Raw genomic sequence first — 18207 nt, 5'->3', positions numbered from 1 at the left:
TTCAAAGAATTCGGGCAAGTAGTTTTCTTTTACCATATTTTCAAAGTGAAAAATTCATAAAATATTGATGGAAATGAAAAAAAATTTAGAAGTCAAAGATGCTGATGTTGCTGTTCGACTTCTTTCCGAAACTTGCAGAAGGGATTATTTTTAACAAGTAAAAAATATAATATAGCTCGTATGTCTTACTTGTTTGCTAAAATATATGTAATTGTTAATTTTTGCGCTTATTTTCAGCCAATGAGTACTTTGCTTTTCGAGTGCCTTCGAGTGCCATCCCCAAATTAGTTCATTCCTTCAAAAAAAAAATTCGTTGATCAATTTACTAAAAGCGTAGCCCACCGACTCGATGCGGTTTTGCCTTAGTTTTCGGTAATTTAAGTTTTAATTGAAGGCTTAACTCGAAGTCGAGCTATTTTGAAGAGCTTAGCTAAGAGAGCCCAAGAGTATGCCATACTTTATTTCTTCAGGTTTTGGTGAACATTTTGCGCTCAAAAATTTGATTTTAGTGTGACTAACATCTAAAATCTACTTTTTACGTACACTAATCGATTATGGTATTTTCCAAACCTATATCTATCTATTTAATCAGGACTATGCAAATAAAAATTTAGCATACTTTTGTGATGACTTCAGAATATGTCAAATTAACATAAAACAAATCAAAAAACAATATTTTTAAACAATTTTTTTTACATAATTTGATTATATAAAACTTAAAAGGTAACAAGAAAAAAAAATAGAAATTTTTTTTAAATCGATTGTTTGATAAACGTAGATGTGGGAGCCTCCGAAAGTTGCACTTTTTAACGGTTCATAAATCTTAAATGACATAATATTTTTTAGTGATGTTAATTTTTTTTAGTTTGTTTTATCTCATACTTTATTGTTTTCGAAAATGGAAGAAGTGTGTCTTCTAGTTATTTTTTTAAAAATAAAAAACCGAAAAGTACGTAAAATTTTCCGACTTTGGTCTGGATTATCTGTATCATATAAAATTCCAAGAAATTTTACTTTTAGTTCGTTGGAAAGTTCAATCTTTTAAGAAAAAAACGCAAAAAACTGCATCCTTCTAACTGTCCTAGGAAAGAAATTACAGATTTTTGGCCAAAAAATTAACTTTCTGGCCCAGTGTGCGCAGCGCAAGTTTGTTTCAAAAGGGTGCCACGCCCCCTCTAACGTCCACAATCGCTAATATACGATTTTAAAAATTTCAATACTTCGGAAAAGTAAAAATGCAGTTTTCTTGTGTTTATAAATACCTATCGAAATGGTTTTTTTTTTTGGACCCACGGTTGATTTTATTTGATTTTTTTGTAAGATTGCGTGGGTTGCGGGGGCCTATTTGGCAGCACGTTTTTTTATTTTTTTTATTTTTAATTTTGTTTTTTTGCATGCTTCGGCAGTTCGCAGCACTCACGAACATCAACAAAAGCAGAGCGAGAGAGTCATTTGAAGAGAAAGAGAGGCAGCCAATATTTTTTTTTTGTTTGGAAATACATGATCAAAATTTTACTGTTTGGATATTAGAACAGAGTACACAGGCCGACAATATGTGACATGGGTCGGTGTCCAGGCCTGTCACCATTTTATTTCGATAAATGAGGCTTTTCTAAGCATAAGTTGCCACTACGCCTATTGTCCATCAGCTCTGGTATTTGCGGTATCTTTAATTTAAAAAAATCACAAATTTTCTTCGTCTTTTGGGATATATCTTCAAGAGTGGTTAACCAATTTTGGTAATCTTTTCGGAATTAAATATTTACATGTCTCTTTTATACGGTCGTCTAAGTCAACCATAAAAGGAGGTGGGCGCATTGAAAATTTTAAAGTCGCAGCTAAGTTTAAAAATCTTCATTTGTGAACAGCGTTTAAGAATTAAATAAAAATATTTTCTTCTACAATGCATTTTTGACCCAAAGATACCTTATGTCCTTAATTTTTAAGCTACTCATTAGGTTTTTGTGAAAAAAAAACCTGATGAGTGTCCTAAAATATAAGGACATAAGGTGTCTTTTGATCAAAAATGCATCTTAGAAGAAAATATTTTTATTTAATTTTTAAGCAAGAAGTTATTGTCCCACGTTGAAATTGGTAGGGATTTATTTGTTATACAAAACTGCATTTATCCTATTGGTTTTACCTAAATGGGAACGGTCGTTCTCCCGGAATTCATGAAGAACGAAACTGTTCGTCTAATATAATTTAATGTATAACAACGAAAGACTGCTTTGTTTTTTAATGTTTTATTAAATAATGCAGAAAGTAATGGAGGTCCCATGACGAAACTTTTAGGAGCCAACAAGAATTATGTATAGAACATTATACTATTTTTTTATAAAGATTAAAAATGCCGATTTGCAGAAAACCGCGAATGAAAAATTTTTTTTTAAGTTTGGACCGTATTTTGCATATGGTTGTTATTTTCATCTGAAAGCTTGGCAAAAATAATAATTTTTGAGTATTTTTATTTATTTTTTATCCGGCGTAATTTAAAATTATAAATAAATTAAACAAAAAAATAGCAACGCCATATCTTCGCTTCTGTCAAATGGATTTTTTTTGAAACTTTTTTAAAAATCCTTTTTAAATGGTGTGATAGTGTCATAAAAATTAGATATCGTTTTGAGACCATGAAGAAAATCTCGATACGTTTCACAAAGAATCACTCATAAGTATGTAATGATTGAATTGGGATAAAATAACGGATCACCTAATGGATGCAATTCTAAATCAAATATTTTGAAAAAATTAAAAAAAAGAATTGTTTTTAAATTGTGTTAAAGACGAGGGGCGCTCGAAGAAAATTGTTGGGAAATTTCGTCTCCAAAATTACACCTACTGTTTTCACCCAAAAGGGTTGGAGCTTTAGGTGCTTTTTTTAATTTTCCTTATTTCCAGAAAATATTTAACTCCAGCTGTTGATCCCCAGCCGACATTGGGGCACTTCTTTTTTTGTTTACCTATCGATCCTGCGAGCGGATCCGGTTTTCGGTTAAAGCATTTTGGCCGTAGCCTTTCATAGGTATTTGTGTGTTATTTTTATACCCGTTACTCGTAGAGTAAAAGGGTATATTGTATACGTGCAAAAGTATGTAACAGCTAGAAGGAAGCGTTTCCCACCCCATAAAGTATATATATTCTTGATCAGGGTCACTAGCCGAGTCGATCTAGCCATGTCCGTCTGTCCGTCCGTATGAACGCTGAGATCTCGGAAACTACAAAAGCTAGAAGGTTGAGATTTTCCACACATATTCTTGGGCCTCCTACGCAGCGCAAGTTTATTTCAGCCGAGCGCCACGCCCCCTCTAACGCCCACAATCGCCCACTAACGATTTTAAAATGTGTCCTGCGCCCACATCTATAAAGATTTCCGAGAAGTATGAATGCAATTTGGTTGTTTATTTATACCTATTTTCAAATCGGACCATTCATTAAAAAGTTATACGCAATCAAAATATCTACATATATCTATCTTCCTCGCACTCCCTTTAGCTGAGCTACGAATATAGTCGGGACACGAACCCGAGTACAGCGTTCGCACTCCCTTTAGCTGAGTGACGGGTATTAAATCGTCGGGACACCAACCCGACTATAGCGTTCTCTCTTGTTTATATATTCTTTTTATGTTTTTAAGGTTTTTGGCGGTTAAAGCTGTTCGAAATTAACGGTATAAAAGAGTATGTTTTTCTCTGCATTCGCTTAGCTACCAAAACTATATAATTAGGCTACCAGAACGGTGGAGTTAGGGTGGGAATAAGGTGAGGCTAGGAGTTAAGTTGCGATTAAGGAGGTATTAGATATATTAGGGTAAAAGTAATGTAAGGGATGGTGAGAAAGGTAAGGTTTGTTTGGACTTTAGTGAGGATAAGGTCAAGGTGACAAACAAGTTTTACTAAAAAAAAGTGAAGTTAAAGTAAGTAAGTATAGTAAGGAACATTTTTTTTCAGGTGAGACTAAAGTTAGGTTAGCTAAGAAGAGGAAAACTAGTGCTAGGGTGGGTTAAGACGAGGAAATAGTGAAAAGAGCATTAAGTTGCTAAAAAAGTGTGCTAAGGGTTAGAATAAAATAGGTGGGGTTAAAGTGAGGTAATATTTGGGGTAATGCGGTGTTAAGGTAAGGTATGTTATGGCCAGAAGGATTAGAATATTAGTGCGTTCTAGGTGGGCTTACTGTTTAACTAAGGTTACGCGGGATTTTACTCTGATATTAATTTGAATTTGAATATATGAAAAAATCAGCAATAAATGCTTTGCTTATAGTAGCGGACAACGTCGCTTCGGGTATTGCTAGTTTTGAATAATCTAATTCGGACCTTTCTTGCGAACGTTTCACCACTTTGAAATGCAACTTTGTTTTGACGAAATGCTAACGTAACGCCACTGCGCTGCATAATTGAACACGTGTTCACGCTTTGCGTTCTATTTTTCGAAAGTCCCGTTAGATTTCCAGAAAATTCCGGTTTGCCATTAAAAAGCTTAGTCATTTTTGAGACAATTTGGTTACTAATAAATCATTTTTGGTACTGGCGATTGTTTGAAATTTGGCCTATGGGCGCAACCACTGTGCGTGGGTCAAAAAAAAAACCTTACTGATTGTATGGCTTAGCTCCATAATTTAAACCAAAAACGGATCCGATCGCATAATAAGTGCGGAAAAATAAATTAAGTGCCCCAACCGGAAGTCGGTTGGGGCTCATCTCCTGGGCTTTCACAGATTTTCACAAGCAAAGCTTTAAAAAAAAGTATCAACTTGTTTTGTTGTAAACTGTGGGAATGGTTGATGTTTTAATCAAGCAATTTCGCTTTTTTCGAGAGTCCTGGGAGTCCTTAGGAGCCGAATTTGAAAAAGTCCTTTCATAGTGCACGATTCACACGATTCTGACCCAATTTTTTCCAGAATCGACATCTACTCTTTTATAGTAATACTCGGTTACTTAAAAAAAACTGTTTTAAAAATATGGTTTTTAATTTGTTTAATGTTAGTTTGACATATTCTGAAGTCATCACAAATGTGTGCTACATTTATATTTGCATAGTCCAGATTAGTCATATTTTAGTTCTCTCTGAAGGAAGTACAAGAAAGTACAAGAAATGCTGCATACCTTTGGGCATACTTAAGTCCTCTCTTAAATCCCTTAAGCCCTCTGCCGGGCATTTCGACACTGCGCTGTAATTTCCTGTTTAGTAGTTTTCGGATCAAAACTATATAGATTTCGAAAATACCATGATCGATTAGTGTACGTACGTAAAAAGTAGATTTTAGATGTTAGTCACACTAAAATCAAATTTTGGCGTGCAAAATGTTCACTAAAACCTGAAGAAAAAAAGTACCGCATACTTTTGGGCTCTCTTAGCAAAGCACATCAAAATAGCTCGACTTCCAGTTAAGTCTTTAAATGAAACTTAAATTACCGAAAACTAAGGCAAAACCGCATCGAGTCGGCGGTATACGCTTTTAGTAAATTGATCAACGAATTTTTTTTTAAGGAATAAACTTATTTGGGGATGGCACTCAAAGGCACTCGAAAAGCGAAGTACTCATTTGCTAAAAAAAAGCCGTAAAAATCAACAAATAAATTTATTTTAGGAAACAATTAAGACGTACGAGCTATATTATATTTTTTATTTGTTGAAAATAATCACATCTAAATCTTTCGTGAAGAGTCGCTACAGAGCAGCTACATAAGCATCTCTGACTTCAATATTTTTTTCCATCTATATTTAATAAATTCCCCACTTTAAAAAGGACCCACATATTACATAAATACTAAAATTAGCTTGAATACGATTGAATAACGTTAGTTATAGTCCAATAAAGTTGGCAAACTGCTCAAAAGCAATTTTTGCAAACATAACTTACAAATAACTTTACCTACACATGGATAGACAGGTCACGGCATACAATTTATATTTAGTACATACCTTATTTTAAAAGAATCAAAAGTTTATTTATTAATAAACTATAATTTATCCCGTTTCTAGAAAACCCGGCGAACTCTATTTCGCCACCAGATGGAGGTCAGTCGAGCCCCACCCCCCATTACTCCGATCATGTTAATTCTTTTTTTCAAAATGTCGTGCTAATCTGGTGCTAATTTCGGGCCTAATTCGCGAATTTCGTGCTCGAGTGAAAAACATTTTTTTAAATACCCAAAATGCGGGGTGTAGAACGGCAAACGGCCTACACCCCGCATCAAGTTCTGATCATACTAGATGAAAATGAAGTACCACATAATTTTGTGCTAATTTTGTGCTGGCTAAATCCAAAAGCCCGACTTTCGTGCTCAACGAGAAAATTTTTTTTTTAATTTTCAAAATGCATCTTGTTCTGATCATACTAGATGAACATGAAGTACCACATAATTGTACCCGTTTATGTTATTAGTCTAACATTAAATTCTTTGAATTGTGCATAATTCTATTATTAAAGATGCATTTTTATTACACAAACAAAACTTCTGCACTCTTCAGTAAATTATCTGTAAGAATTACAAATGCTTGCATTAAATTCGTTTTTCGGTCTTTTCCTTTCTTATTGGTTCTATAGTTCATCCTTCCTGTTGACTCTTCAGCAATAAAATTAAATAAAGTTGAATTAAATAAAAAAAAAACAAACTAAAAACACAGGCCGACAAAATATGACATGGGTCGATGTCCAGGCCTGCCACCATTTTATTTCGATAAATGAGGCTTTTCTAAGCATAAGTTGCCAGTACGCCTATAGTCCATCAGCTCTGGTATTTGCGGTATCTTTAATTTAAGAAAATCACAAATTTTCTTCGGCTTTTGTGATATATCTTCAAGAGTGGTCAACCAATTTTGGTAATCTTTTCGGAATTAAATAGTTACATGTCTCTTTTATACGGTCGTTTTGGAAAATTCAATCTAAGTCAACCACAAAAGGAGGTGGGCGCATTCAAAATTTTAAAGTCACAGCTAAGTTTAAAAATCTTCATTTGTGAACAGCGTTTAAGAATTAAATAAAAATATTTTCTTTTACAATGCATTTTTGACCCAAAGATACCTTATGTCCTTAATTTTTAAGCTACTCATCAGGTTTTTGTGAATTGTTTTGGAATTTTTAAAATTGTTTTTCTTACTTCCTTCACAGTGACAATTCACAAACAGTGCCCAAACCTGTCAATGATAGTCATTGCAGAGTACTCAAAAAGGTTCATGCATTGCATAATTAGAGATACAATGATTTAAAACTAGAGGAATATAGTTTCTTGTGAATCTATTTGGCACATTAAAATGCAGGCGACCCAGTAACTCGGGACTCTCCACATCACCATGAATAAGATTCCTAATAAACGTAATACCAAGCATAGTTCTTCGATTAACTAATGATGGCACGTTAATTAGAAGTAGTCTACTAGAATAGGATGGCAGTATTAGGCTTGTATCCCAGTTATGTCCCCGTAAGGCAAATATTAAAAAGTTTTTTGCACAGACTCAATGCGGTCTATATGCACCCCATATTGGGGACTTCAAACTAGAAAGCAGTACTCAAGAATTGGTCGGACTAATGAAATAAACAAGGTCTTTGTGACACAGGGATCATCGAATTCCTTCGACCACCTTTTGATAAATGCAAGCACGCCCCTGGCTTTATTTACTATGGTAGAAATGTGATCAGAAAATTAAAGTTTAGGATCCATATAGACTCCAAGGTCGTCAGCAGGCGTTATTCTATCTAACACAAAACCGCTCCAAGTATAGGTAGAAGTGGTCCTCACCACTGTCTGTTGACCTCCAAGTAGAGCTGAGCTCAGTTTTGATCGCTCTACGTATAAGTTGAATGGTAAGGGTTGACACGAAAAAAGGTCATTTGTTTACACTTAGAACCATTTAAATTTAAGTCATTATTCATGCACCATGTTTGAAATGCATTGAGATCAGATTGTTAGGCTAAACTTGTGCGGGATTATTAAATTGGAGGCACAACTTAACGTCATCTGCGTACATAAGTACACGTGAAGCCGTTAGGACTAGAGGAACGTCATTTATAAATAATGTAAACAGGAGCGGACCAAGATGACTTCCTTGTGGTACACCGAACGTAACTCGGATTAGGGATGAAAAAGAGTTTTTAAAAATGACCTTTTGAGTCCTGCCATTCAAATAACTTAAGATCCATTATAAAGAAACCCTAAGAGGTCCAATTCCCGAACTAAAATCGGATGGTTTACAGAATCAAACGCCTTACTGAAATCAGTGTAAGCCACATTAGTCTGACGTTAGGTTTGTGGTAAGGTCCTTATTAGCCTTGTTGTAAAAACCCGCATACTATAAAATTTGATTGCATTTCAAATTTAGATTGCTCGGGATTTCTTTGGCGCAGGGACCCTCCTCGACCAGATCGCTGTGGTGCGGCTGCTGGCCACGTCCCCTGAACAGCCCGGTTATCCCAGCCCCAATCGCATGACCCACAGTCTATCCTGCTGCCACGCCCGGCGCATCGGCGGCCACGTCCTTGAAGATCATCTGTGGACGCCGGGCGGTCGGCAGTAACACGGGCAAAGGACTGATGACATTCGGCTTGGCCGAAGCACTCCTCTGCCTGCGTGGCATCTTCTCCCCTTTTTTATTCTAGGCTTTAAATTTCCTGCGTATACGTGCTTCCAAAGGGAAAACAGATTTCCGAATGACACATGTGGAGGCATTGAAGGCTAGCTCATAGTCCCCAGGCCTTCTCCTTTTTCCCAGCTTTGTCAGCTAATTCATAGTGCATTGAAATAAAAATTGATTTTCCCGCTTTGCTGTCAAAGGGAGGAAAGCCCGACTTATTTTTATGTAATAGAATAAAGGGTACATAAATGATAGATTTTATGTTTAAAGACGAATCACATTCTCAAATCTTTGCATGAACACGTGGTGACAATAGGTCAACTTTTAAAGTTCGTAGCCCATCAGGTATGCAATTAAAAGCTTATCCAAAGGTTTTTTTTTAGATTTACAAAGTTTTTCCAAAAAAATAAAAACAAAAGTTGACGTATTTTTCAAAACTTCAAAATGTACTTTTATTCCGCTAGATTTATTATTTTATCCACTGTGCGGATCTCCCAAACCAATTGAATTTCTTAAAGTCTTGGTATGCAATCCCTTAAGTTTTTGCGATACCTTTCGATTGGTGTATAACTCATCGGACCATCACAGCAGATTTTTAGTTCTTCGTGTATATATGTAGTAGTCGCCCTCGCAAACTTTCCTGGTGCGCTTCGTCACTACGTGGACTGCCGCCAACAGTGATAAATAAAAATATTTTGCTATATTTGTATACCCTTGCAAAGGGAATTATAATTTTGACGTTTCCGACCCCATAAAGTATATATATTCTTGATCAGGATCAATAGGGGAGTCGATATAGCCATGTCCGTCTGTCCGTCTGTATGTCTGTTTCAATACCTTTTATATGCTCAGTTTAAAAGCTAGCGACTTAAAACTTTCACAGTCGTCCTAAAACATGTGTACGCAGATCAAGTTTGAAAACCGACCCGATCGGACGTCTATATCCTATAGCTGCCATAGGAACAATCGGATATAGCTTTAAAATGAAGATATTTCGCTCAGTGTAAGAGCTATTGATAAGAATCTTTCTAAATCTTATTATTTTACGCATACCTTGCTCAGGGTAAAAGCTCGCGAAATCGGTCAAAACTTGACGTTTTTCAGGATATTTCGCGCAGATTATAAGCTATTGACATGAAACTTTCCGAATCGTGCCGATTTGGCGTCTATATCCTATAGCTCCCATAGGAACAATAGGGTGAAAAATGTTTAAATTTTATTTTTTCAATTATAAAATATTTTGTTGTTTATTAATTCATGTTGCTATTCTAGTCAAGTTTTCATTCGTAAAATCTGCTGGGTAATACCCAGTGGGTATTAAAGCTTCGGCTTGCCGAATGAACGAATGAAAACTTGACTAGAATAGCAACATGAATTAATAAACAACAAAATATTTTATAATTGAAAAAAATAAAATTTTAAAATTTTTGACCCTATTGTTCCTATGGGAGCTTAAGGATATAGACGCCAAATTTGCACGCGCTTTTACCCTGATCAAGGTAAGCATAAAATAATACGATTTGAAAGTTTCATGGGAATAGCTTATATTCTGCGCGAAATATCCTGAAAAACGTCCAATTTTGACCGATTTCACCCTATTGTTCCTATGGGAGCTATAAGATATAGACGTCCGATCGGCACGCGCTTTTACCCTGAGCAAGGTAGCTGATATCTTGGTCTGCGCACATCTGCATGTGATAAATGGGTCATAAACCATATGCATCCAGCCGACGGACGTGTCTTCACACCATCTGTCATAACCCTTGGGAAATTCTAACCCGACCATTTGGTAGATGTAATTGCTTATTTAGGCTATTTTCTTGTAAACTGATAATAAACCATGTTGTCCATTTGTATCTAGACTAGACCTAAGTAAATATCCTTGTAACCCCAAATCATGTATATAAACCCGTAGCCATGCTCAATAAAATAAGTACGAAAAGAAATTTTGACGTATTCACTTGTCCGCAGCCCAATTTGTTCTGTACTTATCGCGGCGACTTTGCCTTTGGTTCTGTACTTGAGGCACGCAAAAAAACCTTTTCAGCAAACCCGATTTCGGTAGAAATCCTACATTTGGTGACTTTGAACCGCAACAATTGTTCAAATTGGGACTCCAAGCCAGCCTACTACAGAGAACGTTTATTAACGTTAGAGTCCCTGTGGGATAAATTCAACTCCGGGGATAATCAAATAAATATTTTCCTCAAAGGAGTCACGTTAGAGCACGATTATTTTAACAATGAATTCTTTAATAAAATTAAGCAATTGGTTGAGGACTATAAGACAGAATTCAACAATCAGTTGTCTCTCTTGGAAGCGGATGTTACATCCACCGCATCCACAGCAGAGGACATCGAAATAGAATCGATGTTCAGAGAACAAAGTGTGTTGCTTGATTGTTTAGAGCGCATCATAAATAAAATGACCGAAGAAACGAAACAGAATTTCTCGACCGTCATAACACAATATTGGAATGAAATAAAAGATATTCATGCCAAAATTTATAAAAAATTTAAGGACCCTAAGGAACTTGGATATGACGACAGCAGATATATGGCAGCAGAAGATGCAGTCATAAAAATACAAACAGAAATGTATGTTAAAAAGGAGACAACAAATAGTTCTCCAACAAATGCTGTTCAAAATGCATTACATTTCCCAAAGGCAGCCATACCCAAATTTGATGGGGATTATTTAAAATGGCAACAGTTTCATAATATTTTCAAAAAAATGATTCATGAATCAACGTTACCCACTATACAAAAAATGTGGTACTTGAAGACTAACGTTAATGGAGAGGCCGAACGCCTAATTCGCCATTTATCACTAACCGAGGCAAATTATTCAACTGCATGGAAAACACTTGAAGAACGCTTCACCAATAGAAGAGTATTAAGTAATACTTTAATTCAAAAAAAATGGGATCCACTTCTACTCTGTCTTCTAACAAAAAAGCTTGATCGACCCAACCACTTGTTATATGAGCAATCCGTTCAAAATACAAGGCAAATTCAGCCTTTGAACGAATTTTTAAGCTTTCTTGAACAGAGGTTTTTCACTCTTGAAGCCATTGGATCGGAAAAAGGAAAAAAGCAAAATACATGTGCATCAGTTGGAGCTGAAACACAATATAACTGTTTCTTTTGTAAGAAACCAAATCACAGCATATATAAATGCAACGAATTTTTAAAGAAAACCCCAGCAGAACGTCTTAGCTGGGTTCAAAAACAAAAATTATGTGTTAAATGTCTAAGCCAAAATCACCCGTCAAAGACATGCACAAAGAGAGATTGCTTTAAATGCAACAAAAAGCACAATACATTGTTGCACTTGGATACAAAACCTGAATTTTCGGATAGCATCACAGCCGCATCTGCAAGTGGAAAGCAATCCAGTTATATTCTTCTGGCGACCGTCCGTGTAATTATTCAAGGAGTAAATGGACAAAAGGCAGAATTCAGAGCCCTGCTTGACTCTGGATCCCAAATTAATGCCATTTCCGAAAGAGCAATTAAAATGCTCTCATTGAAAACTACAAATTCGATGCTGAAAATAAATGGCATTGGTGGAAAATGTCAGACTTTCAATGCAAGGATCAATGTTCAGCTAAAGTCAAAACAAGGCGATTTTAGTTCACGGCTTGAAGCAATGGTTTTGCCTCACATAGTCGCTGATCAACCAACGTATACAATTTCGACTGATAATTGGAAAATACCAAAAAAATATAATGTTGGCTGACCCTCAATTTGGAAAGCCTGGAAAAATTGATATTCTTCTTGGAGCCGAGCATTACTACAATATAATGCAACCCGAGTGCATGAGTATAAAGAATGGACTCCCCAAGCTACAGAATACCAAACTTGGATGGATTGTAGCCGGGAAAATACATCATCAGTATGTACTGTACTTACGGAAGGAGGAAAAGTTGATAAGCAACTCGCTAAATTCTGGGAAATGGATAATTTTCAACCAGAGTAAAAATGTTGGAGAAAAGACTACAAAAGGATCAGGAAATAAAAAAAGGATACATAGAGTTCATGAAGGAGTAGGAAGCTCTTGGGCAAATGAAGGCAGTACCCCATATACATCTTCCAAAGTCCCATTACTTTATACCGCATCATTGCGTTCTCAAACCCGACAGTCAGACAACCAAATTAAGAGTTGTATTTGAGTCTATCCGAGGTGGACTTTAGACGTGTACTGGACACGATCGCCTTCGATGCAAGGGGCCGCCACCCTACCATCATCGCAGCGACTTCAACTCGTGGGCCGAAGAATGGGGGTGCCCCAGCACCAACAGCAGGGGGCGAGCCTTACTCACAGCCTTTGCAACGCTGGACGTTGTGCTGCTTAATGAAGGGACGCAGGAGACTTTTAATCGGGCTGGAGCTGGGTCTATCATAGACCTCACCTTTGTGAGCTCCCCGCTAGCCCGACGTTCTCACTGGAGAATCGGCGACTTCTGCACGGCCAGCGACCACGAGGCCATACTATGCACAGTGGGCATACGCCCGGGACCAGGACCCCTGAACCGGGCAGCCAAGGGCTACCGCCAGGAGACGCTGAACGCCGAACAGATGAGCAGGTGCCTTGCGGACATGCATTTCGTCACGGAAGCGGACGCCGCTCTCCAACGGACCCTGAAACCCTGAGTGAGATCGTTCGCACATTGTTCCCTTCGGGTAGCGCCAAGGAGAGCACACTGCACGAAACGGGACCTACGTGGGAGTTCAGGGCCATAACGGAGACCGAGGTTGCTGAAGCAGGACGCAGCCTGCAGAACAATAAAGCCCCAGGACCCGACGCAGTGCCCAACAAAGCAATGAAGCTGGCGCTTGCGCTTCAGCCGGGCATTTTCGCGGCGCTCTACAACGCCTGCCTGCGCGAGGGAACATTTCCACGGAGATGGAAAGTTCAAAACCTGTTGCTCCTGAACAAACCTGGGAAGCCACCTGGTGAAGCTTCCTCCTACAGGCCAATTTGTCTGCTCGACACAGTTGGCAAAGTGTTCGAGAAGCTCATCTCGAAACGGCTAAATCTGGCCATAGATGCAGCTGGTGGCCTCTCCCCCACCCAGTTTGGGTTCCGGAAAGGAAAGTCTACATGAGACGCGATCCGAACGGTCACCGGGATAGCAGCGGAAGCCATACGCGGGAAGCGATGGAAAGGCGGCACGAAAAAATACTGTCTGCTGGTCACGCTTGACATCAAGAATGCCTTCAACACTGCCAACTGGACAGGGATTATGCAGGCCCTAAGGCGGCAACGGATACCGGAGTACCTCATCAAGATAATCGACAGCTACCTTGACGAAAGGGTGCTGCGGTTCGATACGAGCGACGGCCCAAAAGAGTATAATGTTACTGCTGGGGTGCCACAAGGATCGGTCCTAGGCCCCTTGCTGTGGAACATAATGTATGACGGAGTGCTGAGGCTTCCCATGCCTGCCAACGTCCATGTGACTGGATTCGCGGACGACGTCGCCATTACGATTGTGGCTAAGAAGCCAGCCGATGTGGAGGCCATGGCCAACTCAGCGGTAAGGAAGGTTGAGTCATGGCTGTCACTTGCCGGGCTCCAACTCGTGGCACACAAGGCAGAGGCTGTCCTTATAAGCAGCCGGCAATGCGTCGAGACAGCCAAACTGACGGTTGGCGGGGTTGAAGTAGTTTCGCAAAGAGCAGTAAAATATCTAGGCGTCATGATCGACACCAGGCTGTCTTTTAAAGAGCACCTGGAGTATGCCAACAAGAAGGCCGCAGCGACCGCCAGGTCGCTCTCGCGGATTCTACTGAACACGAGGGGCCCAAAGCAGGAAAGGAGGAAACTCTTAGCGAGCGTCGTTACGTCCCAAGTACTATATGCCGCCCCGGTATGGGCCAAGGCCGCCACGACGCCATCGTACATGAGGGGCGTGGAACGCACCCACAGACTATGTGCCATCAGAATATCCTGCACCTTCCGGACGATTTCTGAGGAAGCGGCGCTGGTCATCGCTGGTCTAGTTCCGATAAACGAGCTGGTAAGAGAGGCAGCAGAAGTAGAGGAAGCGGTAACGAGCACGGACGACCTATCTAGGCGTGAGGCGCGACAGCCCGCGAGAAGAAGATCAATTTCTCAGTGGCAGGAGAGATGGGACTCCGCGACATCTGGGCGATGGACCCATGCACTCATTCCAGTCTTGAGTCCATGGCTGGAAAGGAAGCATGGGCAGGTGGATTTCTACCTGACCCAGATTCTGAGTGGACACGGTTGCTTCCGGTCGTACTTGAAGAAGTACGGTCACGACACAAGGGACGGATGCCCAACCTGCGGTTCTGGAATCGAGGAGGACGCGAACCACGTCCTATTCGAGTGCGTGCGGTTCTTAGAGGACAGGACCGCCTTGGAAACGGCGACCGGTGTCAGCATTAGCCCCAGCACGCTACTGCCAACAATGCTGAAAGGTCAACTGGAGTGGGACGCGACGGCCAATTTCGCTGCGGCTCTGATGCAGAAACTCAGGAAAGCTGAGAGAGAGAGGAGAGAAATGGCCACCTAAGCTGCCGCGGTTGTGCGAAGCAATGCTTTGCGGCCGTACCGCACAACTTCTTCAGTTTATGTCCATCGATATGTATATTTGTCAGTAGATGTAAGAAAAAATAAAGGAATATAAAAAAAAAAAAAAAAAATTTGACGCATCAGCAGTGATGCGAAATCATTGAACGATTAAATGCACAAAGGTCCTACAGTGCAAAACAGTTTAACGTCAATACTGCTTCGATTTAGAATGCATAAGTATGTATTCACTGCTGACATTGAAAAAATGTACAGGCAGATTGGATAAATCCAAATGATCAACAATATGAAATGATCGTCTGGAAAAATGATCCGTCAGAAAGGCTTAAGTTTTATTGATTGAAAACCGTCACTTATGGCACAAAGTCTGCACCATATTTGGAGACGAAATGCTTGGAGTATTTAGCAAGCAAGGAAATGCAGAAATATCCTATAGGATCGTCTACTCTTAAAAATTATTTTTATGTCGACGATTGTATCACCGGAGCTCATACAATACCAGAGGCACTTTAAATTCAAAAGGACTTAATCACATTCTATTAAGTTCCGGATTTGAATTAAGAAAATGGTGCGCAAATAGTAACCATCTTCTTCAAGGATTGGATAAGGAAGATATCATTCCTACAGTACAATTTGAAGATGCTGCCTATGAGGACTGCAGCATTAAAACTTTGGGAATCACTTGGAATCCTGCGATTGACAAACTCTGTAGAAAAATACAAACTGTGACCACAGACAAAATCAGGGACCGTAAATAACAGTTATTTGTGATTTTTATTTTAAAAGGCCTACTGAGATTTTTAGAAGTTTTAATCAACAATTTAACTGGTTTTATGCACTTTATAGACATGAACAAATAACAGTTAATTTGCTTTCAAGATTTGTTGAAATGCATATACTTTGTGGACAAGAGTAAAAGGAACGTTATTTTTGACGTTTAAAGCCAAATATCACAGTAGTCTTTTTAAAATAAAAATCACAAATAATAATTACGGTCCCTGGACAAAATAACAAGACGGGATGTGGTTTCAGAAATATTCAAAATATTTGATCCTCTCGGACTATTTTCTCCAGTAGTCATAAAGGCCAAAATATTCATGCAAGGCTTAACATAACGAAGAATTGCCAACACACTTACAATCGGAATGGAAGCAAAAAAAAATGTTGAATGACAATCAAATTCCTCGTCATGTGTTTGATGGAAAAATTCCTGTGTCGAACGAGATATACACGTTCGTCGACGCTTCAGAAAATGCGTATGCTGCAGCCATATATCTTCGTGCAGTTCACAAGGATAAACGAGTGACTGTACAGTTATAATGTGCAAAATCGCGTTTGGCCCCTGTTAAAGCGATCACACTTCCGAGACTGGAATTAAAGCCAGTAGTATTAGGTGCTTAATTAACAGCGACCATAAAAGAACAATTGTTTCTGCAAGGGACTGCAACATATTTTTGGGCGATTCCTAAATTGTGTTATTCTGGATAAATAGCCCAAAAACAATTAAGAACAAATTTGTGGCTACTAGAATTACCACCATTCAAGAAGCATCCACCAGAAAACAATGCTGCAGACATAGCGTCAAGAGGAATAAGTGGTTCCAAGTTCACCAATTTCAGTCTTTGGCTTTATTGGCCCACTGTTTTTGTATGGTCCATCATCCAAATGGCCACTACCATTTGTTGCGGAAAAATCAGAACGCTGTGCACTTCCCCAGGGTAACCCAGAAATCTTGGTAGTTACCAGGCAAAGTCCGAATTGGCTTTACGGTATAAACCATGGGAATTCCTTTGACAAGTTACTAAGAATAGTACCCTACATCTTGCGCTTCAAAAGGAAATCTTCAGATGCAGCTACAATGGTGACATTTGAAGAATTGGAAAATTCTCGGAATATAGTTCTCCGGCTAATTCAGCACAATAATTTTAGTGCTGAAATCAAAGAGCTAAAGAAATCCCGGGAAGTCGGACGAGGCAGTAATCTCAGCGCCCTAACGCCTTTCTTGGATCAGGATGATCTCATTCGAGGTGGAGGCAGATTGAAAGCATCTGAACTTTCATTCGATGCAAAACATCCTGTACTATTGCAATATAATGATCCAATAGTCAAATTAATATTTGAAAAAATCCACAAGGATAATATGCATTGTGGTGCCCAAACTCTAATAGCCACATCAAGGCAGAGATATTGGGCAATTAAAGCAAAAACAATAGCTCGAAATGTTATTTTAAATTGTGTCAGATGCACCAGAGCTAAACCAAAGTTAATGAAACAAATAATGGGACAGTTACCACCTTTAAGAGTCACACAAGCTCGACCGTTTCTTAATTCTGGAGTTGATTATTGTGGACCATTTAAGATTCGCTATAAAATTCGTGGAAAGAAACTGCATACTGCCTACATAGCAATCTTTTGTGGCTTTTCGACCAAGGTAGTGTCTTTGGAATTAGTCAGCGATTTAACCACAGAAGCATTTTTGGCAGCACTTTGTCGATTCATAAGTCGTCGAGGAAAATGTCAGACTCTACACTGCGGCAACGCTACGAATTTTGTTGGAGCAAGAAATAAGCTTCAGGAGTTCTCAGAAAAGGCCAAGAGGTCTATAATGGAGACCTGCAATAATAAAGGCGTCAACTTTAAGTTTATCCCACCAAGAGCACCGCATTTTGGAGGACTTTGGGAAGCGGCGGTAAGTACAGCGGATCTGACCAATGAGGAATTAGAAACTGTGATAGTGGAAATAGAAGCTATCATGAATTCAAGACCCTTGATTCCGATATCGAGCGATCCAAATGATGTGACGGCACTTACCCCAGGTCACTTTCTAATTGGAGAACCATTAACCGCACAAGCAGATAGTGAGCCATCTCAGCAACCACAATCATTGGGACAGAGATGGCAAGCCGAATCCAAGTTAAAGCATACGTTTTGGACTTAATGGTCTGATTATCTGCAACAACTTCAGCATCGTCAAAAATGGAAAGGATCCTCAGCAAACGTAAAGGAAGGAGCATTAGTGTTGATAAAGGAAGACAATACTCCAGTTCTGCCATGGCCATTGGGACGAATAATT

At 39.0% G+C, this 18207-nt stretch overlaps 2 protein-coding genes across 7 annotated transcripts in view; one reads left to right on the top strand and one right to left on the bottom strand.

Annotated features, from left to right (window-relative positions):
* dpr21 (defective proboscis extension response 21) overlaps positions 1 to 18207 on the top strand; it is a 303758-nt gene that overhangs the window by 178448 nt on the left and 107103 nt on the right. The gene's annotated exons all lie outside the window — the stretch shown is intronic.
* LOC108054889 (uncharacterized) lies at positions 8123 to 8637 on the bottom strand. The gene is given in 1 exon segment (XM_017137991.2): positions 8123 to 8637. A coding segment is annotated over 1 exon segment (285 nt). The 5' UTR covers positions 8577 to 8637; the 3' UTR covers positions 8123 to 8291.

The sequence above is a fragment of the Drosophila takahashii genome, chromosome 2L (genome assembly GCF_030179915.1).
Source record: "Drosophila takahashii strain IR98-3 E-12201 chromosome 2L, DtakHiC1v2, whole genome shotgun sequence".
Classification (NCBI taxonomy): domain Eukaryota; kingdom Metazoa; phylum Arthropoda; class Insecta; order Diptera; family Drosophilidae; genus Drosophila; species Drosophila takahashii.
The sequence above is the reverse complement of the archived record's forward strand: the minus strand, read 5'-3'. Positions and strand labels throughout refer to the sequence as shown.